Genomic DNA, 27,688 nt, shown 5'->3' on the forward strand with positions numbered 1-27,688 from the left:
TTCAACTGTAATACCCTTTCTCTTAATTTATTTCTCTACCAAAGCCCCGAGGAGCAAGGTTTAAGGAGAGCAAAAACGATTTCATGAGCACTCTTTTAAAACACCCTGCCCTGTGAGGGCCTATACTTTGGGCTGTTTTTCAGATTTTATAGCTGGGTTTTTGTAAATCCAGCCACATTCCTTATTTTAGATGAGCTTAGGTTTGTATTTATTTTTGGCTAAGGGGTTAATGCGTCAGAATTTGGTAGCAGATAATGACCACAAACTTTTTTGCTGTTTTGTTGTTCACTGGAGCTTGTTAGTTTAAATAAATGTGCCTCATCTTCAGGCTTACCTGATTATACAGCAGTACCGAAGGACATTTCTATTGTCTTTTGCCTTTAGTGGATACTTTAGTGACTTTGGGTTGGGAGGGGTCATGATAAATACCACTGGCTACAAGACCTTTTCAGGCAGAAACCATAAGATGGTTACTTTGTGAAATAAAGGTTTCACATCAGGAAATGCTTTATTGTTAGGGGAACATTTAAGGAATCTGACATTTCACTGAACTAAGATTTTGCGTCTACAAATGTCATGGTCCAGAAAATTGTTTCATCATTCTTATTATAAACAAATGTACATTTCTCGTTATCTTCAACTTTTGTATTGCCAGCTAATTATTTTACTTAAATTGTTTTTCTGTTAAAGAATGAGTTTTTTTTAAGCCATGTTTTATGTAAACTAAGATGCAGTTACCTTTGAGTGGATCACCTGCTGAGGAGTCTTTTGAGGTTAGCAGTTTGTCACTGGAAAAAACATAATTGCAACTCAGATGCAGAGTTTAACCTTTTATGGAAATTAACTCTAGGTACTTATGTTTCTGGGAGTTTGGCAGATTGTATACTTTGAGTAACTTCCCAATTAAAACAATTGAAATGTATAATATTTATAAAGCATCTTTCCAAATACATTGATAAATTGACACAGTAAAAGGGAAACCACAAAGACCAAAGACAGAATGAAAACAGCCTCCTGGAATGTGAGCTGGATTATCGCTGAATGTTTCTTCTGGGGTTAGGAGGATAAAAGATAAAGACTGTAGTTCTCCATAATTGGGATTCTAATGAGAGAGATCATCAATGTAAGGGTGATTGATACATAAACCTGCCAGTGGTGGGGCTGAGGGTGAGGAGTACACAGTATGGAAACCTGCCTGTCTTTGCCTTGGCACTAGTGAGGGGTAGGATAAGGCAGGATATGAATTATTCTAGAAGATGAGGAAGACTGACCTTCACATGAGTGCAGGTTGATCGGTTGTACCTGTGAGGTCCAAAATCCTCATGCCAAGAATGTAATTTAAAGTGCTCTCGGGTTGCTTGCATCCCAAGAGGCAAGCAGAAGCAAATACGGATCTTCTCTGGGAGAATGCCACTTCAACCCAGGCCTCCAAGAATTCCCACAGATGTTTCAAGGAAAATTAGCAGTTCACAGTCAAATATCATAAATCAAATAAAGAAATTCACCAGCATAAGAAATAGAGCCAGCAGAAACACCAGGGTGAAATTATCAGATTCCTTAATAAAGAATAATTATGTTAATACACTTAAAAATAAACAGTCATTATGATGTGGCTTTAAAAAAAATAAATGAGAAACTGGAACGTAAGGAAGAAATAAGATGCTGAAAGAATGTCCAGACAGATTTTTAAAAGGACTAAGTAGAACTTCTAGAAATAAAAAATTATCAGTGGCACATGCCTGTATTCTCCATTACTTGGGAAGCTGAGGTAGGAGAATTGCTTGAGCCCAGGAGTGTGAGGTTGCTGTGAGCCATGATGCTGCCACTGATTCTAGCTCAAGCAGCAAAGCAAGACCCTGTCTCCAAAAAAAAGTGCAGTTATTTGTTCAAAGAGGAGATTAGACACAGCTGAAGAGAGAATTAGTGGAATAGAATGTAAATGTAAAGGAACTACCTAGAATGTAACCCACCAAGAGGTAGAGAAACATGAGTTCATAGACATGGAGAAGAGCAAACTCTTTCCAAAAATGATAAACTAGAGATTGGAACAAACCATTCCGCAGAAGACAACTGGAAAAGCTGGAGGGGAAAATGTCTATTTGAAGGTATCACAGAACTAATGAGAAAGTGAATAATAACTGGTCTAACATACTACCATGAAAATGGTGCAGCTATTTTAATATGAAAGTAGACTTTAAAGCAAAAAATAAACAATACTTCATAATCATAAAAAGGTTCAGTTCTACTTGGAAATGATAATTGTATATATCTAACAACATGATTTCAATATATAGGGAGCAGCCATTAATAGCAATACAAGTAAAAATGCACAAATCCACAATCATAAAGGAACATTTTTTAACAGGCCTATTCTGTGACTGATAGACCAGATGGCCAAAAGAAATAAGCAAATATACAGAAAATTTAAACTATATGATTAACAAATGATCTAATAGGCATATTTAGCTTATCATACCAACAACTATAGGATATACATTATTTTCAATTACATACAGGAACATTTATAAAACATTTTAAAAATTTAGGTCACAAAGTTTTCTCCACAAATTTAAAAGGATTGAAGTCACACAGTGTATGTTCTTTGAGCACAATAGGATTTAGCCAAAAGTCAAAAACAATAACCAAAGGAGGAACAATCTCACAAGTATAATGTCATGAAAGTCAAATGCAAAAGAATGTGTGTTATATGTTTTCATTATTTATAAAGTCCAAAAATGAGACAAAACTAGACTAATGCTATGGATGCATATGAAGGCAGAAAAAGTACAAAGGAAAGCAAGAAGGAGATTAGCATAAAAGTCAAAGTGATAATTGCCTTGGGGCAGAGGGGACTTGTTTACAGCATCATAGAACACTAATTATCCTATTACCAAAACTGTATCGACTGTTCTTATGTGTTTATTCTTCAAGATGAATTTTAAAATAATACCATATTTCCCAAAAGTCTCATTGGAATTTTGATTGGAATTGTGTTAAATCTATAGATTTCCTGTGGGATTATTTACACCTTTGAAGTATTGAGTCTTCCCATGTAGGGACATGTTGTGTGTTACCAGCTATTCGGTTTTATTTGTTTTTTATTTTTAAGTTTTCTTAGACAAATTTTAGAGGTGTCTTCGTATAGACTCCACATTTCATGTTAATGCATTCCTACGTATTTTATTAATTTTGCTTCTATTGTGAATGAGATTCCCCCACATTTTCTAACTGATATTTTTTAACTGCTTACCTTATTACTAGTCTTAATCTCAGTCACTTATTTTTAGATAATAATTGTTGAGTTTTTATTGGGTAGATACTAGTAGTTACTTTTATAATAATTTTCACATTTCCTTATTATTCCTAGTTTATAGTTGAGAAAATGTGGGTTAGTAGGGATTAAAGAGATTGCTCACAGTCACCCAACTAAGTAGTGTTAGAGCTGGGGTCTTAATCCAAATATATCTGACCACAAACTCTCTTTCTGTGGTGGAATTTACATTCCCTGATAAGCTTAATTCAATAACGAATTATATAAAGATAAGATATGCAAATGAATGAGATAATGTATGTAAAATTGCTGTGAAAGATTCAAGGAATATAAATGAACTATCCAAAATTAATGTAGCAATCTCACTGTGAAATTAAAAGTAGATAATTAGAGAATAACTAAGATCTGGCATTGCCTTTTAGTAGTTTAGAAGTCATAGAACATTTTTGTTTATAAAACTTTTGAGATGTTCTCTGAACATCTGTGTCAGATACATTGCAAAGCAGATGTCTTTCCAGTGGGCTTGGGGGATTATTTTTTTAAATATTAAAAGCAGCATTTAGGAGCCATTTAATTGATGATGATAGTGAACATGTTTAAGGTTTTTTAGTAATGACCATTTCCAGACTAGTTCTTAGGACTGAAGGACCTAAAAAGTGTCCCATCTTTAGTTCAATGCAAAATTTTTTTTATTTTGTACCTTTGAAGTTACCTGCCACTCTGCTTCGGTGCTAAGTATGCAATAGTAAATAAAAAAGACAAATAACAAACAAGCAAATAAATGTATAATTATATCTTGAGAAAAGTCCCATGCAGAAATGAACTGAGTGCTGATTCTAAGTGGCTAGGTATTTGAGAGTGGGCCAGGTAGAGGAAAGCGCCTGTGACAAGGCCCGGAAGCTCATTTTAAGGACTCTGACAAAGCCAGTGGCACTAGAAGGCAGGAGGTGAGGCAAGAGTTGGAGCTACTAGACATTGGCCAGATGGGAAAGGACCACAGCATGCAAGACCATGGAGAACTTGAGGAGGAATTTGGAATTTATTCAAAGGGTAATGAGGGACTCATTGAATGTGTCTAAAAGCATTAACATAGACCAGTTGAGGATATTAAGACATTGTGGTGGCTGCTATACCCAGAAAATCAAGAGCAGCAATGGGAAAGCCAGTGCCTGTTGACCAAGGTTTCTCAGACTCAGCACTGTTGACCTCTTGAGCTGGCTGCTGCCTTGTTGTGGGGTTGTCCTGTGCATTGTAGCATGTGGAGCAGCATCTCTGGCCTCTACCCAGTAGCTGCCAATAGCAGCCCCACCCTCAAGTTGTGACAACTAAAAATGTCTCCAAACATTTCCAGATGTCCCCTGGGGGTGAAACGTCCCTGGTTGAGAGCCACTGCTGAAGACCGGGAGGGAAAAGACATTAGAGTGGTGTGATAGCAGGATAGGTGGAGAGAAGTGCACAGATTTGAGACTGGGTTGGGTGAAAGAGGATTTACCAGATTATATCAGATGGTTGGCTGGGAGGAGAGGTCCTTCCTTGTCACCTCCTTGCCAGGTTTTTCAGGTTTTCATTAGCATTTCTTATAAACCTTATTATTCACCCACAACTCGTCCTTGCTCTTTTTCGTGCTTTAGATCAGGGGTAGGGAACCTTTTCATGTTGGAAGGCCACATTAATTTAGCTGTAATTAAATAAGGCCACATTCAAGAAACTTAAATTAGATATGTTTAAAAATGTACATTATTTTTATAAACATCTAACTAGTATGTACTTAATAATTTCAAAAAATGAAAACTAGTTGTTAATTTTAAAGTTAAATAACCTTTTAATGACTTTGTTATATCTGCTTTTTCTTGGAAAGCATTTGAAAATTTGGTTGCAACATGGAGGTCTACAGTTTCAGTTGATCCTCTAAGTCAGGCGTCCTCAAACTACAGCCCACAGGCCACACGCCACCCGCCTAGGACATTTATCCCGCCCAACGAGTGTTTTTGCTGCTGCTGCCTGTCCTTCTTAGCAGCCAACTTGTCCCGGGCCCACAGTGAACACTCTCCAACAGTCTGAGGGACAGTGAACTGGCCCCCTGTTTAAAAAGTTTGAAGACCCCTGCTCCAAATTTTTATCAGTCAGTCTTAAGTGTGTCCTGATTTGGATTAGATAGGAAAATGTCAATTCACAGCAATAAGTGATTGAAAAACAAGAAAGCATTTTGGGGACATGTTGCCTAAGGCATGGGTATTCTGCATTGCTCCATATTTCATTTGTATCTTTCTTAGCATAAAACAATGACTTTAAATTGTCATCTACTGAGAGTTCAGCCAATTCCATCTGTAGTTCTTTAGGTGTCTTGATGATATCAACTAGGTGAGGCTGAAATGCTAATTTGAGTGTGATGTCATGATTCTCAAAGTTAGTGAACCTTTCATTATATTCTCCAATTAATAGGTCTGTAACAGCTGCATATTCTTTAGATGATTCCCATACATCATCCTCATCAGTGACGTTTGCTAACTGAGAAAAATGTTCATCCAAAATTTCCTTTCAAAGAAGTGTTTTGAAAAAAGAGCTTTTTTTCGAAATGCTTAGATTTTTTGCTGCATATCATACTTAGACTTAGTTTTACCTTGCAAAGAAATATTCAAGTTAACATGATACCACACAGAAATGCTACATTCCTATAGAAATCTTTCAGTAATTCACATTGCTGATTCTGTTCTTCATAAAATTTAACTATCTGTTCTTGCAGAGATAAAATTTTGGCTAACACATATCCCTGTGATAGCCAGTGAACTTTAGAATGATACAGCAAATCCACACTGAATACCTTATGGTTCAACTTTAGCATGTTACGAAACTGATGATGCCATATTGCATTTGCATGGATATAGTTAACAATACTTATAGCTTGTTGCAAAGTGTCATTTAAAATAGTAGCTTTAGGCACATAGATTTTGCTGATGCAAGATGCAGTGAAAAGAAATGAGAGCATCTGGATCTGTTAATACTTTTTTTTTTTTATCTGTGTAATAAACTCTTCATGTTTTCCTGTCATGGAAGCTGTAAATTTACCAAATTCAGTCCAACTGAATTATCTTGAAAATTGTTGAAGATAACCTATCTATTCCCCGTGTTCTGTTCACCAGAGTGCCCAAAATGAGTAACTCTTCGTAGCAAAGAAAATCTTCTGTTATAACCCGAATGAAGTATAACATCTGGGCTGAGTCAGTAGTATTAGATGATTCATCCAAAGCAATTGAATAATATGTATTTTCCTCTTGAAGTATTGCATGAAGTTCTGTTAAGTTGAAGGCTAATTCATGCTGCAGATCAGTTATGGTTCTTAAAAGAGGCAGTTGTTTGTACTTTGAAACATTATTGGGGTCTAAGCATCCTACAACTTCAACAATGCCTCTTCAGTAATTTTTACATCACTGAATGGCTTCCCTTTTTTCCCAAGTATATAAGCTACTTTATAAATTGCTTCAGTGGCATTATTTCCAGGTCTTAATGCTGCTTAAAAGAATTGTCTTTGCTTTTACTTTTCATCTTTTAATTTCTGCAATACAAACTTTCACGCCTCTCCTTCTAATTTAAAATATTTGTGGTCCTTGGGAGTGTTACAATGCTGATGAGCATTGAATTTATTTAATGTTGATATTGCAGTATCACAAAGCAAGCAAATCATCTTATCTTTAGCAGAACAAGATAATATTGCACGTCCCAGTCCTCATTAAAAAATCTGTTTTCCTCCTTCATCTTTCTCTTGGTCTTTGACATGATGGGCTGTTAAGCTGACAGAATTAAAAAATACTGTTGAGCTGTGCAACTATTCAAAAATATTACTTCAAACAGAAACACAGTGCACCATCGTTAACAGCTGATAACAGACTGGTGTACTTGACCCCCATAAACTCTCCCCAACCATCCTCGTGCGGTAGTGGCACTAGTCAGGTGGGGGAAGTTAGAACTAAATCATGAGCATAGCAGCCATCCAGTTAGCCCTCATGGCTTACTAATGTTCTAATTATGCCAGTCAATCTGGGGTGATTATTTCACTTAAACTTATTTTATTCTTTGGTATTTTGAAGATAAAATAAAAATATAAAAGACAAACAAAAGTATATTAATAAAAATAAAAGGATTTGTTCTGTAAAATTTGGACTCAGTCCAAAGGCCGCACATAAGGACCTAGAAGGCTGCAGGTTCCCCACCCCTGCCTTAGATCTTCCAAATGTCATCTCTGCTTTGTGTTCCATAGATAGGGAAGATCTACCCTCCCCTCCCTACACCCAGACCAACACCATTTTTAAACATTGGAGAGTTGACGGGAATGCTTGGTCTCTTGCCAGGAATCCTGAAGTGGGTAAAACTGATCGACAACTTTGAAGGAGAGTACGACTATGTAACCAATGAGGGGACAGTGTTCACGTTCAAGACGAATCGCCATTCTCCCAATTATCGCCTGATCAACATCGATTTTACGGATCCTGATGAGTCTAAGTGGAAAGTGCTTATTCCTGAGCACGAGAAAGATGTCTTAGGTAAGAGTACATGTTACTTAAAAATCAGTGCTTTTGGTTTTGGTGAGAATGTCAACAAGTTAGCATATCTCTCATTCTCTGGTGAGCAGGTACTAAGGTAAAAAACCTTCAACCTGTAATCAGCCTTTAACCTTCCTTAGGAATGAAGAGCCTCAGTAGCATACACAGGTCTTTACTGTGTGAAATCTCTGTAGCTTAGTCTGACATCCTACAGAAATGCAGGGTATTCATAAAAATCGTGAAGGTGTGAATTCTGACTTTTAAAGATACTTTTTAAAAATAACAGTTGTCTTTGTGTAATTAAATATCTGATAATCACAAACATTTAATTTTTTAAACTATTTAAATTTAGAACTTTTAGCTTTAAGCTTTGGAATAAACTTTGGCTATTTGTGTTATACCTGTCATAGATCTTAGAATGGATTTAAAGCCCTCTTATTAGAAAAAAGAGTAGACTATTGTCAGATTTACTTGAAACCCATTGCAGTTGCTGCTTTGTACAGTGAACTACATTAACCTCTTGAGCACCTCCCTTCCTTATCAGTTGTGTCTCACGGTGCCTTTCAGTTCCCTTTTATTCATTCTTTCTGTGATTTTTCCAAAAATGATATGCTGCTGTATAAATTATTTATTGTGTGAAAGCTGAATTTTATTAGAAGAAGACTCACTAATTTTGGGACAAGTTTTTACACAAAAGGAGTGTTCAGTACCTTCAGACCAATGAAGAGTTTACTTGTTGGAGGTGAACTTCTGCTGGGTTGAATGAGGATAAAACTTAGGGCCATTTAAAAATGTAAAGGTTTATGGCATATAATTAGGAAAATAATCTTTTTTGAGATCTGCAGAGTAGCCGTGTCTCAGACAAAACAGGCCTGAAATAATGTTTTTCAGTAAACTGATGCACAGGTGTTGGAGTCAGGCATATCTAGGTTCCTGTCCGGATCAATGAGGGACTCTTTCTCCCTGGCTCAAGGCAATATGCTCTCTGTGCCTGGCAGGTATTTAAACCTGACATTGCTTGGGGTATGGGGGTGGCAGATGATTCCAGCTGACTCTTCCAGGGCCACAGTTTCCTATGAGCGCTTCCTTCTGGGCCATTGTTGCTGCAGCGCCTTTGGCCCTAGAGAAAGTATTACTATCTATTGCTTGAGACTCTCAGCCCCTGGGCATCTGGCTGCACCTCTCCACACTATTGTGCTGAAATCTCCACGGGCAGTTCTATTGGACAGGACCCAAGACAGCCCCATGCCTACTCTTTCCTGCAAAGTCCACATCTGCAGCCCCACAGCAGCAACCCCTCCCAGCCTCCTCTTCCAGAGCAGTTGGCCCTTCTGCCTTCTCAGTTTCCCGACACAGTCCCTTTGGCTTCTCAGGTTAGATCAGGTGCCAGTACTCGCTCTTTCTCTCAGGCTGGGGTTACTAGAAGGTAGTAACCCTGACACCCTTACTCCAGTCGGGAGGGGGACTTACAGCGTGGCAGGGCTTCTTTCCAAGGAAATCTCATCACTTTTCTTCTCAGAACCTTCTCTTTACTCTCTGACCCTTATTTATATTTGGATAAGGGATCCATGAGTAGTGGAACAGGTTTTTTTTTTTTTTTTTTTTACCATTTCCTTTAACGTCTTAATGCAATGAATCTGTTTCATTGTCATTTTGATAGCCTGATGGCTTCTGTCTAAACTGAAGCTAGAATGTCCCCCATAAGCGTGGTTACAGCCAGTGATCAGTGCTTCCCAAGTGCCAGATTCAGCACTCTATGCCACGAGCATCCGCCTGAGATGAGACGTGCTGGCATAGGTCTTCATGTAGGTGCCCTAGGTATTTTTCAGGTGCAAGTCAGGTTGGAACAGAGATTCTTGTATGCGGAGCCATCATGGATGTTGTAAATGGTTCCCAGGGCATCTGAGCTTTCTGCTATTAAAGCCAAAAAAGGGGTATTAACTGTGCCTTATGGTGACATCCCACCTTATAGATCTAATGAAATGCAAATTAATGCTCGGAGATTTGGGAGGATAATATATTTTTATAGCCTTCCTTCTAAAAAGGTTATAAGTTCTTTAAACTGGAAAGGGGAAACCTTCAGTATTCACTAGAACTCATCAATTCAAAAGAAGCACGGTTGAATTTGCTATGTATCATTAGCACAGAATGCCCTATTGAGAATGAAAACTAGGGATGAGTCATAAAGTACAGCTATAAAGTCAGAGCTTTTATTAATGACAGTCTACAAATCACCTTGTCCTTTTCTTATTCACTTTTGTCTGTTTTATAATTCTGATGTACTCATAGTTAACACGGACTGATTATTCTTTGACAGCTATAATCTATTTCATTTTTTTCCCATACTTTTCTCTCTTTAAAGCATTAGGCCATGTGAATGATATTGCTCAACTGAGGTGCTTTAAAAAAATTGTATTGGAGAATGAGCAACTTACTTTTGAATGTAAGAGTTCTTTACATCCTCACTTGGGGAAAAGTTAGCCGTAGTTATCTTAACAAGCCAAGACTGGGGCCCCTGCTGATCTCATAGTTCCCTCTGGGTGTTGTCTTGTTGTTCATGTGGATAAATTCTGACATCACAAGTGTGAAGTGCTAGTTTCGCGGGTTATAAAAATAAGCAGTGTCAAGAACCCAGCACATTCCACCACGAAACCCAAGAAAGGCATCTTTTTAGCTTGTTTGCCTGCCGCCTGAGGCCCTGTCCTTACTTCCGTGTGCCGCAGCATCTCTCCCTGCGGGTGACCCTGCGGGTGACCTCAGGCTGACTCTGTGCCTGCCCTTGGTTCTCCCCGCTCCCCATGGCCTGGCTCACACGTGCTGTCGCAGCCCTGTGACTGGGCACCGTTCCTGCAAGCTGCAGCCCTGGGACTTGAGAACTCTACCTCACTCTCCATATCCCTGCAGTCATCAAGTCCTGGTGATTCTTCTTCATTTCTTTTCTTTCCTGCCTAGTCTTTATCTCCTGCTTGATCTGGTGTTCTACTGGCTTATGTAGTAGTGTCCGTACTTGTCTCCCCTCCATCCTTATACACACTTCCATTGTTCTGCATTCAGCTGTCAGATACAGGCTTTCTTAATGCCATCTTTATTTATGTCACCTTCTGTTCAAATAGTGGCCTTTCAGTAAACTAGCCTCCCTTCTACCTGCCTCACTGAATGCCCCATTAGGCCACCACCAGCAGGGCCACCCACCCCTGAACTGAACAACTTTTTCTTCTTGCGAATGGATTCCTCACTTGTTCTCTTTACCAGTCTTCCTCCTTTCCTGCTGTTCATGCATTCATAAACCTTTCCTCTCCTCATTCCTAGCTCTGGCCTCTATTCCTTAAGTCACCTATCTGCCCACCACCTCATCCCTGGGAAGCTGTCCTTTCCCTGATGGCCCCCCATCACCTAACCCCGTCTCCATATGCCTGTACTCAAGGGCTCTCACTCACTGTGGCTCCTCAACCAACCAATCACTTACCTTTGTTTACATCTTGCTGCTTGTATTTTTTTATGATCATGTCTCAAGAGCAGAATTGACCTCATCTTTCCACTTGTCTCTCCAGGACCTTGCAGGAAACCCGGTGCATACCCCAAGGGCTTAACATATTTTTGTCAAATAAACAACCTTGTCAGACATGAGTCATGATTTGGTTTTTGTTGGTTTTTTTAAATAGCTCCTGTAGTGTGATATTGGACACAAAATAGGAAGGATTATTTGTATTCTACATTATCTAGGTCATCATAAGCTCCTGGCTCAAGGTGAAGAATATTTTATTTTCTCTGGATATAACAGCAATAATCATTTAGTAAAGGAATATACTAAAAACTAGGTGAATAATTAAAACCAATTATAAAATGATTTTGCTGCATAACACAATGTATATCTCTAGAACTGTTCAATTAAATAAATAGCATGTTTTCCATTCATTTTCAAAAAGTTTTATCTCTTCTTCTTTTCAGAATGGGTAGCTTGCGTCAGGTCCAACTTTTTGGTCTTATGCTACCTCCACGACGTGAAGAACATTCTGCAGCTTCACGACCTGGCTACTGGTGCTCTCCTCAAGACCTTCCCACTCGAGGTCGGCAGCATTGTGGGATACAGCGGGCAGAAGAAGGACACCGAAATCTTCTATCAGTTTACTTCCTTTTTATCTCCAGGTAAGTGTCTTTGCACCATTGCTGCTCACTTTAAAAATCAGACTGATGGATGTTTGGGTTTCTTTGGGGGAAATAGAAATAATGTTATGTTATTGAAAATCGCATATGCTGTACTACAGCCAAACTTACCTAGTGGGAATAAAACCGTAAAACATATGCTCAGAAGAAAGGGAACTGTAAATGCCTAAAACTGCACTCTCATCAGTCTTATATGCTGAAGCTCTATTCTTCTGGGAACAGGAACAGCTATTGTTCAGGTTGATTAAAAATTAGTGCTAGCAGATAAAACGTTCAATTCAGCCTTTGATCTATATATACAAGAACACACAGTGCAGATAACAAAAACAAAATAAAACCTATAGCCACATCTGGCGTTAAAAAATGTTTTCTCAATAAACTGAGAATCAGTTCTGCTGTTAAATTAAAATGTAATTTTGAAAGTCTAGTCTTCCATCATAATAAAACAATGTGTGTGACTTGGTTCTAGTAGAAAAGGGAAAATGCTTGTTAGTTGTGATTTTACATTTCGTGGTATGGGTTAATTTTCTCCAAAGTAAACATAGCTCTCTCTTTAACTTTTTAAAAAAATTGGTCACATTCATTTTGCTTTGTTTTGATTTTTCCTCTGCTTCTCCATTTGGCTGCACTGTCTCTGTGGAGTTGTAGCCATACCCATACTGTGATTTGTCCCAGGAGGCTGGCGCAGCTGGCAGTTGGCAGTTGGCCAGGCAGACCTTGTCCTAAAAACAATCTGGCTGAAAAAAATTTCTGCACTTTTCTTGTTCATTTATTGAGCTCCTCCAGAGTGCTTTTTTTCCCCACCTGGTTTTGTCACGATCCTTAGATCTTTAGAAAATAGAGCTAGTCTTAGGGGAGAGCTCAGCAGGTACTGACATGGCTCTGTCCTGCTCATGGGATTTGGCCAGTCAACAGTGATGTCTCCTCCTCCTTTATTTTGAGCCTCTGAGTCACAGAGCAGACAGTCCTTAAGGAATCCTGTTGTGGTGACAGATTGCTGCCAGGGTTATTAAAACCAAAAGAATGATGTTCTGTGAGTCTGATGGTGTACCTGGAAAACCTAGCCAGCTTTACCTTCCCAAGCATCTTGCAGAGGATCGAGGGGGGCTAGGAAAACCACCCACAAGAATGTGGAGGCCAGGGCCAGGAGTAGGAAGTGACCGTGCAAGAACTCCACTTCAAGGTGCCCTGTGTGTCCCCTCACCCCACTTTCCCCTGGAGCCTGGAGCACAGCAGCAGCCAGTGGACAGACCAGGACAAATCCGTTTCTTCCAGACAGCCATCCTTAATCTACTGCTGCAGGGTCCACAATTTGTTTCCTCCAACTTATGCTGGTTCCAGAAATTTTACTTTGGAAAATCTCCTGTCTTAAACAGTTTACATGGACAAAGGACAATGAGGACGACAGAGTGGGGGTGACTCTCCTGCTCTTGCTAAAAGCAGAGTCCCCAAAGGCCCATCAACTTCCTTCAATGACCGCATGTGACCATTTATTTCAGGAACAAGCTCATCATTACTTAGGGAAGAAAGGGCTCATTGTCCTAGTGTAAAATGTTGGGTTCTATTCCAAGCAAAGAAATATTATCTGTGACTATGGCTGTGATATTTGAAAAGACAAGTGTGTTCCTAGTTCTGTACTGCCTGGCAGCTCTCACCAAGCTTTAATTTGTTCCTGTGATGCTTTGTCTGTCTCCTTTGTCTCCTCTTACTCATTTTGCCTCCATCTTTCTCTTTTCTCTCCTGAATGCAAGTTGATCTCTAAAGCCAGAGAACAGGGCTCCCAGACCCGGGCCTTCTGAGGCCAAATGCAAAAATAGCCATCAGATAATTAAGCTAGATCTCATGAAAGCAAGAACTGTCAATGTGTGTGCATACACACATCTATACACACATACCTCAGCTAGCTTTTCACTACTGCAGTAAACAACAGAAGTACTCAATTTTGAGTAAAGCCCCAGGGTCACAGATGACTACAGCTCCCACTTCCTGCCGTGGATGTGGTACATCTGGCAGGTGCACACCAGCTGATTTTGTTTCCCATGGGGGTACATAGTGAAGACACATCTTTAACCCAAGCCATTTATGAAGTTTGCACCTTGAGTCACACTTGGGAGAAAACAGGCAGCCAGGGCAGCTTGGAGCACAATGCACTTATTCCCTGTGGCTCAAACCACTTAGTGGTTGAGCTGATTAATTTTGTACTTGTGGAACGTTGGAGGGTTGCCTAAGGTTAGCTCCAGATAGACTTGCATGTTAATAATTCGGTATAGCAGTCCCGTATGCATGGCACTAGGAGGCAGGGATGAGAAATTAAAGAAGCCTTTCACATTCTTTGGGAAAGATGAAAATTTTTTATGAGATTTGCTTTTGTTTTTTCCTACCAAAAACATTGAAACTCAACCTGTAATCAGATAAAACAATATCTTCATGGGTTACAAAGTTTACCTTTTTACATATCCAATTTTTAGATCCCTCTGATTCTTCATTTGCAGTTTCTCCTTTAATCATTCTCCTGACTCACAATTCTACCTCTTTTCATTTGTTAATCTGGGAATGTACCACCTGCTCTCCCTGCCTCCTTCCTGTTGCTAGAATACACTTCTTTTTTTTTTTTTTTTTTTTTTTGAGACAGAGTCTCGCTTTGTTGTCCAGGCTAGAGTGAGTGCCGTGGCGTCAGCCTAGCTCACAGCAACCTCAAACTCCTGGGCTCAAGCGATCCTCCTCCCTCAGCCTCCCGAGTAGCTGGGACTACAGGCATGTGCCACCATGCCCGGCTAATTTTTTATATATATATCAGTTGGCCAATTAATTTCTTTCTATTTTTATAGTAGAGACGGGGTCTCGCTCTTGCTCAGGCTGGTTTTGAACTCCTGACCTTGAGCAATCCGCCCGCCTCGGCCTCCCAAGAGCTAGGATTACAGGCGTGAGCCACAGCGCCCGGCCAAGAATACACTTCTTAAAGCACTGTTTTCATCAGGGGCATCTTCTCAAATCCAGACATCTCTGTTGGCCTTACGGTTCTTCCATAGTCCAATTCTCTTTTACCCTTAAACTTTGAAATTTATTTCCTAGAGATTATGAAACCAATCCTTTCTGGTTTGTGATTCTAGGATGTTTTCTTCAAATGCCACCTTCATTATTCTTATGCCGTATGAGCCAAATCAGCCAACACGAAGCATTGTTAGGTTATAGGGATTCACACTATGGTGTGAATGTGTAACGGGCTAACCTGGGCAAACCCAGGAGGACCTATAAACAGAAAGTATTGATAAGATACATAAAGCACCGATACCTTCAGCTTTAACACAGCCTCTTCAAGGTATCATTTCTGGTGCACAGAACAATAGAGGTCAGGCATTTAACACCTTTTCTCTGAACAGTAACCAGCCCCTGTTGTATATTTATTTCATTCTGCTGTTAGATTTGATGTCTGAACCTTTCTAGATAAAGAGGCATTTTGAGTATAGTTCTTACTTAATGTCTTTCACTGGAAAGTTTGCTTTCTAGTAATTCAGTTACTTATCTAAGACACTAAGCTAGTAACTGCCAGGGCTGGGAATTCTGGCTCCCGAGGCCTTGAGCATTCGCAATGCTACAGGTCGCAGGGATGCAAGGGTGATGTTAGAAACTTCAGTGGCACATTCTTGGGCTGCATGCTCTTTTTTTTGTTTGATTGTTTGGAGTTTTTTTCAAAGGTTCAGATGCATTTTGTGCTTGGAGGGGCCACCAGATACTAATCAAGAAGCAATTGAAAATTTAAATATATCATAAATAGCCTTTTACTGTCAAGATGACATCCATATAGGCAAGAGCAGTATTCAGTATATCTGGTAAATTAGAATGCATGCTCACAGAGTATAGTTTGGAAGTACAGGTGGTCTCCGGTCAAGGGCAGGATATGTTACTGAGAACGTCTTTAGGTCAGATTTGTATATAACTGGGAGCACATATATGGTGGTAATAATAATAATACTATAATGGCTCATAGGTGGTAATAATAATGCAGTATAATACTATAATAATACTACCCCTGTACTGTAAGTTACAGAAACTATTGTGCTCTTTTAATTCAAACAAACTGAACATAAAAACTCATACAAGAAGTTTAGATAGGAGATAGGAGAAATTTCAAGAAAGAATATTAAAGTTTTACACTCACCTAACGTTGCGTCAGCGTCTGGCTTACTGAAAGGGGACTTTTGAGGCAAGAAGCCAGGCTCACACTAATCAGGCGATGATGGTGGTGGAGATGTACAGGAGAGGATGGGGTGGGTGCTGGAGAATCAGGATTTGGTTCTGTTGCTGAAGGAGGGCAGCTGACCACTGAGGTTGCTTTCTTGAACAAAGTTTGCACAGCCTTTTTCTTTTTTTCATCATAAATGGCCTTAGAGCAGCTGGTCCCACTAACCTTTGTAAACCACTCAATGTTAGGATCTTTCTCCTCAAGCTTAGTAGATCCTGCAGTGAGGAAAAGGCTTCAGCAAATTCCTTTGTCATAAACTTTCTTGGCTCTGGATCTTCTGATTCTTCATGTTCTTGTGTTTCTATCAGCTGCTTCTCTGTACCAATGAGAGTAGCTGCTAGTGTAAAGATGCTGCACCAACGAATGAACCACTTACCCCATGCTGGTCTGTTTACGTACACAGGAGAAACTAGTTCCCAAATTACTAATTTAATTATTTAACTATAAATTATCCTTATGGGGAACCTTGGGAGCCTGAAAGTACGGAACGCCTTAAGTTGGCTCATCCATAACTCGGGGACTACCTGTAGATTATATATAAAGATATATTCCAGCAAATATCCAAGCATAACTGGAACAAAGAAAGTCAACACTTAAGTAATATTACACATCTTCTTTCTGTCAGTGTTAATCATGCACCCTAGTATAGCAGCCTTAAAATATTAATAGTTTTCTGTAGGTAGGAGAACTGAAATAATATTTGTAAAGATTAGCAGTCATGCTATTAACGGATCTCAGTGTATTTACTCTTTGCCAGTGGGGGTCAGAGTGTTGTTTCTCAGCTGTTAGTGAATTACGTACACAGAGGAGTTGAGAGGAAGGGGCTGCCATTTTAATACATGATTCTTCCATTTAAATGTGCCCTGTGGGAGCACCATTGGGTTTTGGTTTTCCAGCAAGTACTGGTGGAATCGATTTTTCATATACTTAGTATATGTTTAAAGTATTAGGTGGGGAAGTGCTGTTTCCACACCAGCCACTCTGTGAATGACTAATTAATTCTGTTTCATAAACCACAGCAGTGTCATTGTTTGCAAACATTAATGACTCATCTTGCTTATTGTTTCTTTGATTTAGTTTGTAAATGTTAAAAAGTAGTAGCATTAAATTCAAGAAATGGAATTTTAATTAGTGTTAAATAAGCTGGAATTCTTGGTGTATATTAATCATTTTCTGTTGTGCATAATTACTGGGATAGTCAGAATTATAAAAGCAGTTTTGAAATAACTACCAATCACCTTGGTCCCTGATTGCTGTCCCCATGTGTGTCCACAGATGGGTAGATGTTAGGTGTCAGGAGCCCCAGAGATACCTGTCAAAAGACCCCTGAATGGCTGTTGACCTTGGGCAAGTCACTTGAGTTTTCTGTCAATTGCTTCCCAGGTAACATGGCCCTAAACGAAGTCTGCTGTTTTCTTTGACCTGTCCTCCTAAGTGGACCTCGCTTGGGGAAGACCTGTTAAGTTTCCGTAATTAGGTTTTTCACTTTTTCTCATACTCAGAATGCATTTGAGTCTTCTAAAATGTATATCTACACAGGTGAGTATTGTAAGAAGGAAAGCCGCATGAGCTGGTGATGGTGAAGAGAGCGTTCACGTAGCACTCCCTGTGCCAGAGGAGCATGTTCCAAGCACATAGCATGTGGTGACCCTCCACTGTGATGGTGATTAGCCAGGTCCCTGACTCTATTCCTGTCTTGCCATTCCTGGCATCTGATTATGCTCTGTGATCCTTGCCTTCCTTGCCTCTAGTGAGTCTTGCGGACTAAACTAAGACTTCCTGTCCTTTTTAGGTATCATTTATCACTGTGATCTTACCAAAGAAGAACTGGAGCCGAGAGTTTTTCGAGAGGTGACCGTGAAAGGAATCGATGCTTCTGATTACCAGACAATCCAGGTATGGAGAACTTGATCTCATTAACATGGGAGTTAGGATATCTCGCTTTCAGGCTGGACCATTCACACTCCAGCTTGTCAGGAGCCCTGGAGGTAATCTATGGTAATACAAACGACAACTATTTTTGGAGTCCTTGCCATCGAGGAGCATTTAGGACTCAGCAGTGAGCCTGACATAGTCCTTGTCCTCCCATAGCTTGCAGGGTCTGCTCCCTTGTTTGTTATTCTGGAAAGGAAACAAAAAACCTGAGTTCTTTGTCTTAGGGCTGTTATTACAGTAGCTGTCAAAGTAACGCCATTGGTCTGTGTCAGTCTGCTTACTTGAAAATGGGTTATGTTCCAGCTCAGGTCTTTGGGTTTCATAAATAACAACAGAGATTCGCTCTATGTAAAGTATTGACACAAGTGCTGTGAGTCAGTCTTTTTAGTCTGAAGATCATAGGTACTTCTGCCTGGCCCAGAGCAGGCACTCAGTACAATATTTTAGTGAATGAATTAACTGATTCATTGTCATGTCACCACAAGCTCAGTTTTGGGTCGTCATCTCTTCAGGTTAAGAATCTCCTTTTTGTTTTTTAAGCTCCCCAGGGGTACTGAATCTTCCAGAAACTGAATCCCTGATTGATTGATGATGACGAAGAATGTCTCTGTTCCTTTGCAGTGAGAGGTCACCGATAGGGCACCAGGTGTTTATCAAGGCTCTCCACCGAGGGGGCTGCATTAGGAATCAGAACATTGTGAAGGAAGATTAGAACAGAGAGCACTGGATGTTCCTAAGAGCATTTCTGTGAAAGTAGGGCATTGTTATATCTTGGTGCATTACCCTCCAACTGTCTAGAAATAGTCTAGATGGTAGGCTAGATCTGGATCATAAATAAAGGTCTGTTTACACAAACAGGTGGTGGGCTGGATTTGGTGCATGGCTGCAGTTTACCAACCTCTGTTCTAGATTGTTCTAAATCAGAAGTTGGCAAACCAGCCTCCTATTTTATTGGCCCACTTGTGTACATACTGCCTGGGGCTACTTCAGCACTTTAACAGAATAGTTGTAACAGGGACTGTGTGCCCCACAAGGCCTGAAATAATTTTGTATTTGGTCCTTTAAGGAAAAGTTTGCTGAATCCTCATCTATGTAAATAGCATTTAAAATCACAGGGCACGGGGCCTTTGTCAAGAATCCCTGCCAAACAGGCCTGAAATCTGCCATAGACTTATTGTTTGACACTGGGCAAGTCACTTAATCTTTCTGCCATAGTTTTTATAGCTGTAAAATAGAGATATTATCTATTTTTCAGGATTTCTATAGGATTTATCATGAGGTAATATATATTAAGGGTCTGGCACACAGAATATAATGTATTTTTTCAATCAACATTTAAAATATTAGAAATATAACAAACTTAGTTTTCCTTATCTATTTGGCTTATTTCTTGTTAGTTTCATTTTTAAGGTAAGCCATGGCCTGGAGAGGGACCCTGGAAGGACAGCAGCTGCTGTCTGGTGTTTACATGGTCCATGAATTCATCCTAGTCCTATATTAGACTTTTTAAATCTGTTCACTTTTAGGCTGGCATTCTTTGCTGTTTTCCCTTTTCTCTGTGTGTAGGAAATTTGTCCCTATCAGCTGTTACCTTTGGCTTTCTCACGGCCTAATTCTGGTCCTTGCGTGGGCATCCCCAGCAAGGATCGGTGTGCCTCTCCTGTCAGTAATGCCAGGACACCCAGGCACCCCCAGCCAGTGCCCTCCTGCTCTCAAGAGCAGTCTCGGCTGCCCGGGGATTGGGCAGAGTCGCCCAAGAGAGACCCCAATCTTCTCCTTATCTCTGCTACGTAGTCCTCTTGGCTCTGTATTAAAAAGACATATTTCTCCTCTGTTTTCCACCTTCCCACAAGCAATCAGTACCCAGGTATACAGTTGCCTTAGAGTTCGGGGGAGGGAGGGAACCCCGTAATAATGACAGCTGCCAGGGAGGTGGCTGCTTGCAGGGAAGTACCTCTTACTACTTAGGATGATTGGGGTTGTTTCTCCTATCAGACGGCTTTTTCCCCGATTCTCATAGCGGTAATATTCTTTATAGATGGTAAACTAGTTACCACCTAAAATGTATTTTCATTTATAAATGAAAAGATGAAACTTTACAGCTGAGCGAGTGCTTGTGTGGAGTAGAGATCTTCCCGCCGTGTACGTAGCAGCCTGAAATTTCCAGATCAAACCGAGGAGAAAATGTGCCTGGGTGCCGTCAATTGCCTGTGTCATTGGAAAACTCACAGACTTTCTCTGTGTCTGGCTCTCTACTTCCCAAAGAAAACTTTCCTGGCATTAAACTGTTCAAATACTTATAGCTTTTTATTTGTACTTCTGCTGCAGTTGGAGGAAGAAAAAGATTCATGGTAAATATTTAAAGAGCTAGTAACCAGACAGACATGCTGGCTCACAGATCTTAATACACTACTCTTCATTTCAATGTTTAGGAGATAGAACTAGGCCTATTAGCAGAGTGTAGCCTCTGTGTGTAGTGCCAATAGAAGATCTTGTATCTACTGATTATACACATCAGATATAGTGTACTGTTATTACAGTAGAATTCTTTGTGGGTATAAATGTGCCTTTGGAACACACTATGATGTCATGACACCATTGACTTGTGTCACTTAAAATCCATTTTGCACTGGTGTAGATTGAAGTGTACGCAGCAGAGCTTTGACGTGAGAGCACGACAGATGCTCTCACATTTTGATTAGGCTCTTGGCAGTGTTGCCAACAATGACAGCCATTACAATGCCACCATCGTAAAATGCAGGCTCTAGAGAGGAAGGGATGTTTGCATGAATGGAAAGCATCCTAACGGTGTGTAATACACAGCATTTTGGAAAAAACAGTACTCTGTTTTTGTTTTCAGTTACTTTAGGGCAGGCGTCCTCAAACTACAGCCCGCAGGCCACATGCAGGTGTTTTTGCCCTTTTGTTTTTTTTACTTCAAAATAAGATATGTGCAGTGTGCATAGAAATTTGTTCATAGTTTTTTTAAAACTACAATCTGGCCCTCCAATGGTCTGAGGGACAGTGAACTGGCCCCCTGTTCAAAAAGTTTGAGGACCCCTGCCTTAGGGTAATGTTACTTTTGACTCCTCTTGACCCTGGAGTTTATATTTATTCCATATATATGATTTAAAAAAGAATATCTCCCAGGCTATTTGTCATTCCTTCTGCCATTCTGTGAGGCATATTAGCATTTTGATGCAAATAATGCGGCAGAGTTTACTCTGCATGGTTGGTCCACACTAATTAATGGTGGCCATGGGCATGCACACCTTTTAATGGTAACATCTACCCGGTGGTGTAGGTGGCAAAATAGACCAATGCAAGGAGAAAGAGAAAGGTCGAAGAAACATATGGCTAAATGAGCCACCGAGGGCTGTTCTTTGTGTGATCCACATTCCCTCAAGACCCTGAGTATCTTGAGTGGGAAAGTGAAGGATCTGGTAACAGATTTTGCTGACAGACACAGAGCAGAGCTGCTATCTATATAGCCTTTATTCATTCCTGATTATAGCTATGAATAGAAAATTGATCTATACCAAAAATATAATTCTGAAAATCAGATCCTGGAAAAACTGTCAATTTCTCTTCCAGTCTGGGGTACATACACAAATTTAGTTTTAAATAGGTCTATCAAATCTGCAGTTGATTAATCTTTTATTTTTCCTTCTTTTTATTGTGAATGACACAGTCAGGTAATACTGATTAGAACCTCCATGTCTTTGTCTTTTAAAAAGAAGTTGAAACGCTGAGCATTAGAAATTAACATTTGTAAAACTGGTTTGCTGATGAGTGAAGTTACTTGAAAAATATATCTACATTTGTAATCAGTAGTGTTTCATTTTAAACAAAGTGAAGTAATAGGGAAATGGTAGTTAAATTTAGTCTATCAGTAAATATTTATAACTATGATATGTAGGGATATGCACTATTTTAATACAAAGAAATTCCAGACATTGGCTCTGCCCCTGGGTAATTTACAGTCAGACTGGGAAGTTGAAACGTATAGATCTGAAAGATCAAACAACCCAAGGCTGTTATCACAGCGGTCAATGGAAAGGTGCAGGCTTCGGTCCATGCATACATGGAGTTCTGAGGCCATCCTGGCTGGAGGAGAGGCGGGGTCTTCACAGGAGTGGAAGTTGGGCAGAGCTCCGAGGGGTGGGTGTTTCTGTGATTCCCAGTTCCTCCCTGAGATTACTGAAAGATTTTATCACTGCCCTTTGCTCAAAGATTGCCTCTGCCTCGTTGTTACAGTGTAATTCCATAATTTCACAGCCGAGTCCCGTCCTGTGGGATGGGGTTGCCCGTGGCACTTGCTGTCTGTGGGTAGAATAGTGCACGGTGGTTGAACGTGACCTCACAAAGCAATGTAGTGTAGCGAAAATACACTTTCTAACTTCTAAATGTCTGATTTTTGTTCAGCCAGCTGAGAGATTGGCTTTTCTTCTTTCACAATGAAAGACAAAATTTATAGAGCTGAAAAAGAACAGTTAACTGAGTATACTGTGAATAAACTTCAGTAACAACAGTTCCCACATTTTATAAAAGACAAATTTGGAGACTCCAAGGACTCATGTTTTAAGGGAGGAAGTGAAACAGTAAGGATTTTATAAGTATTTAACATAGTTTTATTATCTTTATTCCTCTTAGTAGGAATTTTACTTTTCTGAGAATTACCTACTATAGTACATATGAAATATCAAGAACATCCCTAAAATGGTTCACTTTGTAGCTGAACAGAAATATTAAAATTAGATATTTGTTTCAGTTTACCAACATGCCTTGGGGTAGAGGGTGTGGGATTGTTTTATTTCTTTAATTTAGATTTTTCTAATCTTGGTGAGAACTAATTTGTGATTGCTAGCATACTGGCTTTGCTATTCAAAGAATGTATTCTGGAAACATTAATTAGTGTCTTAATAATTAACTTCTGCACTGAGCTCCTGGCACGTGCAGTTTTTGAGGGTTGACTCATCCACTTCCTTGGTGAGCTGACTATTGAACTAGTGATAATGTTTTCCATAGCACTATGTTCTTGTAATTTGGTAAAGGTCAGAAATATTCAGAACATACTAGTGAAGAGGGAATGGAGGAATGTTTTCAAAAAGAAAATTTTTGAAAGAGCACTGTGCTTACATATGATTAGGAAACTGCTTGAAATGGAATCAGTCATTCTTGACAATCTATCGGATGTTTGTGTTGTTTTTTATATTATGCTTCACAGTGACATATTCTTGTATAAACAGATTCCTGCCCTGCTTTAGAATTTTCTGTGTTATGCAGGAATTCAAGATTGAATGCCTCTTTCCCCTTGTCTAGATATCAACTGTGTTAAAATAATTTGGCTCTGGAAGATAAGAGTCTTTTCTTGCTGTTTTATAATACAGAAATAAGTCTTGTGGCCCAAGTCCGTAGTTGCTGCAGTCTCCGTACCACTGTACATAAATTCTCTCCCGTGTCTAAAAACAGCATGACTTTGAAGCAACCTGAGGCCCTATAACCCATAATATGTAAAAATCACAAGGCAGTTTTGAGCCTTGAGCAGCCGCTGGTCAGGTAGCTGTGTAAAATCCCCGTAATGAAGGCCTGGGAAGATTTCTTGAGCCTTCCGTGGGGGCCCTCCCTGTGGCAAGGTAGATGAGCGTCCAAGGTTGACTTGTGCTGATCTTCCTCTGAGTTTCTCTGAAATTTGCTCTGAGGAAACGGTCCTGTTTGGATTATGAATGTGGTCTGCATTGAAATGGCAACCAGGAAAGTATCTGAGCCCACGCCTGGTGATTTACAGTAGCATGGGGAAAATGCCAGCGAAGGAAGCTCTCTCGGTTGGCTCTTGAGGGGAATGTGGAACAGGGCCTGGCATCACAGGGATTTTTGCCTTGCAAGCTTGCTTTTCTGCCATGTTAATGAGGCAAATGGGTGTTGATTAAATATCAATGGCTCAGATTCAGTTCTAGGCGTCCATCTAGGTTTATTCCTTAATAATGTTGTTGTGTTAGACACATCACAGTTAGACACTATTACAGATCAGGCTAGTAACCCAAGTGACAGCCATACTCATTATAGAATTATTCACTCTTAGTATATATATAAATTTTTAATATTTTAGGAATTTACAGACATTACTGGGTTTCATGTTACATGTAATAAAACCACTTAAGTAGGTTTAAATTCCTTTTAAATGATTCTGAGAGTCATGGCTTTGAGACCCATAAGAGTTGTTGTTGCTGAGCTTTTACTCATATGGAGGTGGATAGATTTCAGGTTACCCACAGCTAACAATTTGCTCCAGCTGCTTACTGGATCTTGAGAAAAAGAGTGATATTATTTCATTGTCCTTTAAAAACAAAGTAGTCAGTCTCTTCCTTCTTATTAAAACTGAATCAAATGGCATAATATGTTTGTTAATGATGCTTGTCTTTTGCCATTTTAATAAATATTTCTGCTTTCAAAAATGAATCTGAAACTCAAGATGTGTTGTTCAGTGTAGGTTCAGCTGTGAGCCACAGGAAAAATAAAATCAAAAGAACCATGGCTTAAAGATGATAGAAGTTTACTCCCCTCTCACATAATAGCACAGGGAGAATCAGTCCAGGGCCGACTTGGTCCACGGAGTAAGGAATCCCAGCTCCTCCTTTTGCTGCTTCGTCACATGTGGCTCTTGTTCCTAAAATCACATCATGGGCCTAGGTGGCTGCTGGGGTTCCAGCCATATGATGTCTACTTTCCAGCCAGCAGGAAGGTGACAGTAGGGAAGGAATAGGAATGAGTGCTGCCAACTATTAATAGCTTATGTTTGCCAGAAGGTGGCATGCATTGTATCTGCTTGCATCCTATTGGTAAAAATGTACTCACACTTTGTTATAAGAAGGCTTGAGATATAGTTTTATTCCCCCTGCCCCAAAATGTGCCCAGCTAAAAATCAGAGCCATATTATCAAGGAAACAGGGGAAATGGATATTGGGGGATAGCTGACAATCTGCCAAAACAGGCCTTAGGCCGGGCGCGGTGGCTCACGCCTGTAATCCTAGCACTATGGGAGGCGGAGGTGGGCGGATTGCTCAAGGTCAGGAGTTCGAAAACAGCCTGAGCGAGAGCAAGACCCCATCTCTACTATAAATAGAAAGAAATTAATTGGCCAACTAATATATATAGAAAAAATTAGCCAGGCATGGTGGTGCATGCCTGTAGTCCCAGCTACTTGGGAGGCAGGAGGAGCACTTGAGCCCAGGAGTTGGAGGTTGCTGTGAGCTAGGTTGACACCATGGCACTCTAGCTTGGGCAACAAAGCGAGACTCTGTCTCAAAAAAAAAAAAAACAGGCCTTCACCAAAAGCTTTTTGGTGTGGAGACCAAGAAACCCAAATGCCACCTGCTGACCAGGTACCTGAATCTCAGGATCAGGGTTGGAAAAATGAAGACTCCTAAAAAATTGAATTTTCAGATATAATTATTGACAGCAGAAATGATACACTACAAAGACAGAGCACCTATTAAGGAGGCACTTCTTCCATGGACTCTTGATGCCAGACCCTTCACCAACAAAAAAATTGACTCATTGAATGAATGATCAGATAATTGTTAGTATTTTTTAGCAATATATTTTTAATTAAGTTATGTACATTGGGTTTTTTAGACATAATACTATTGCACACTTAATAGAATACAATATAGTGTAACTTTTATATGCACTGAGAAATAAAAAAAATTGCATGGCTTGCTTAACTTTATTGGAGTAGTCTGGGATCAAATCCACAATATCTCTGTGGTATGCCTGTGTATGCACTTGTACATTTATGTTTTTATCTGAGGAGCTTTATTTAAGTCTTAAATGTTGGCCACTGTGTGAAAGCTTGAAACCAAAATTTGAAATATATTCAGAAATAAAATGAAACTTAAGTGTTTGTTTTTGCTTTTGTCATCTTGTCTCTGGTGGGCTTATTCAGATCGTATTCAGGGCTTGGCATTAATGTCCACACTGGTACCAGTTTCTAAACTCAAATTCAGAATAACATTCACAGACAGAATAACATTCACTACAGAAACTGTAGTCTGAGACCTCTACTTCTTATTCAGTAAATCTGGATCACAACTTCTGTACCCAAAGCAAGCGACCTTGTCTCCTGTGTTTCCTGCAGGGGCACGTCAATTCCAGTGTCTGTCCGTGTATTTCCGCCTTCTAAGTGGGTGAAAGTGGACAAAGAAGTGACAGGATTAGGAAGACATCTAGAAACTGGAATCTGATAATTGGCTAGATTTTCTCCACCTCAGGAAGGCTCAGCTGGAAAGAATTGGGGGCAATTTTTTCCTGCTTTTCTGTGATAAACCCCAGGGGCAACATTGTAGGTTGCCAGCTACACAACTGTTTTTGGCTTCCTGCTCTACTCTGTCTTTTAGAGCAAAAGAGAGAAGAATCAATAGGAGCCTTGGTGTTGGCTCTCCACCTACTGCATACCCCTCCCCTCCCCTCTGCTTGGAGTAACATTGATGGTGGACAATGGGACGAGTAAAAATAGACCCAGTGCTGGAGATATTCCAGTATCTCCCTAGAGGAAAAAACATTACTGGCATGACTGTCATTGGTCTGTGAAGAAGGGAGGAAAAATTTTCCATCTCCACAAGTATAACCTTTTGATTTGGATTAAGTGTACCCTGACCTGAGTTTAGAGAAGTAGACTTGATTATTCTATATTCACACTCTAGGTTGATTGTAATATGTAGATCAGAAATGTTGTCCTAGTTATAAGAAAGAGGGTAAAATATTGTCACATGGAAGGCATTGTGAGGGTACCACACGGGGACACACACGCGTTCCTCGTCACTGTCTGTGTCCAGTGTGTGCTCCTCTACACAACTCTCTTTACCTTGCTTTATCCCTGCCCAGGTGCACCCCAGTGCCGCGGAGTCCCCACCCCAAATACTCCAGTCTCACTCCCACCCGAACCCAGGGACCACGGTACTCAGACTCCCCTCTGCCATCTCTCCTTCTTCCGTACTCCATCCTGGTTCTGCTCATTTTTCTTTACTCTGGGAGATTCTACACATTTTTCAGTATTCACCCAAATCCCAACTCCTCTGTAGAAACTTCTCTTCTTGTCCCTGCCCTTGGGAGCTCAGTCTGAAGCAGAAGGCAGGGAAAGGGGACATTCGGCTTAAAAACACAACGTGGGTGTGTGCCAGGCCCCGTGCCGTGTTCCTGGTGTTGGTTCATCTCTCCAGAGGTAGATTGGAGGTGAACCGCCCTGAGAACCTGTGTCAGCTTCTTTGATCAGGTGATCACAACTAAACAGTTGAGTACCCTGAGGTAGGTAGTTCTGGGTCTTCATGTAGAAATTAACATAAATCATTGAGGCTTTATTAAGACACTAGAGAAAGCCTCATTGTTTACCTTGGTTAATGTCTCAAAAGAAAGAAATGTAAATCAACCACTCAGGCTAAATTGATAAATGCAGTCCGTTTTAATTCTGTGTTGAAGATCATTTACTAGTCAGTTCTGCTGTGAATAGGTGACACCCGTGTCCTCCCAGCACCACCTATG

The 27,688-nt window shown here is 40.1% G+C and overlaps 1 protein-coding gene across 2 annotated transcripts in view; it reads left to right on the forward strand.

Annotated features, from left to right (window-relative positions):
• The window catches only part of PREP (prolyl endopeptidase), a 137,554-nt gene that overhangs the window by 70,902 nt on the left and 38,964 nt on the right, over positions 1-27,688 (forward strand). For both annotated transcript variants that reach the window (XM_012753164.3, XM_076003091.1), the window contains 3 exons: positions 7,618-7,809; positions 11,758-11,955; positions 18,009-18,112. In XM_012753164.3, coding sequence (XP_012608618.2) covers positions 7,618-7,809; positions 11,758-11,955; positions 18,009-18,112 — 494 coding nt within the window. The remainder of the gene's footprint in view (positions 1-7,617; positions 7,810-11,757; positions 11,956-18,008; positions 18,113-27,688) is intronic.

This window comes from Microcebus murinus, chromosome 5 (assembly GCF_040939455.1).
Source record: "Microcebus murinus isolate Inina chromosome 5, M.murinus_Inina_mat1.0, whole genome shotgun sequence".
Lineage (NCBI taxonomy): Eukaryota > Metazoa > Chordata > Mammalia > Primates > Cheirogaleidae > Microcebus > Microcebus murinus.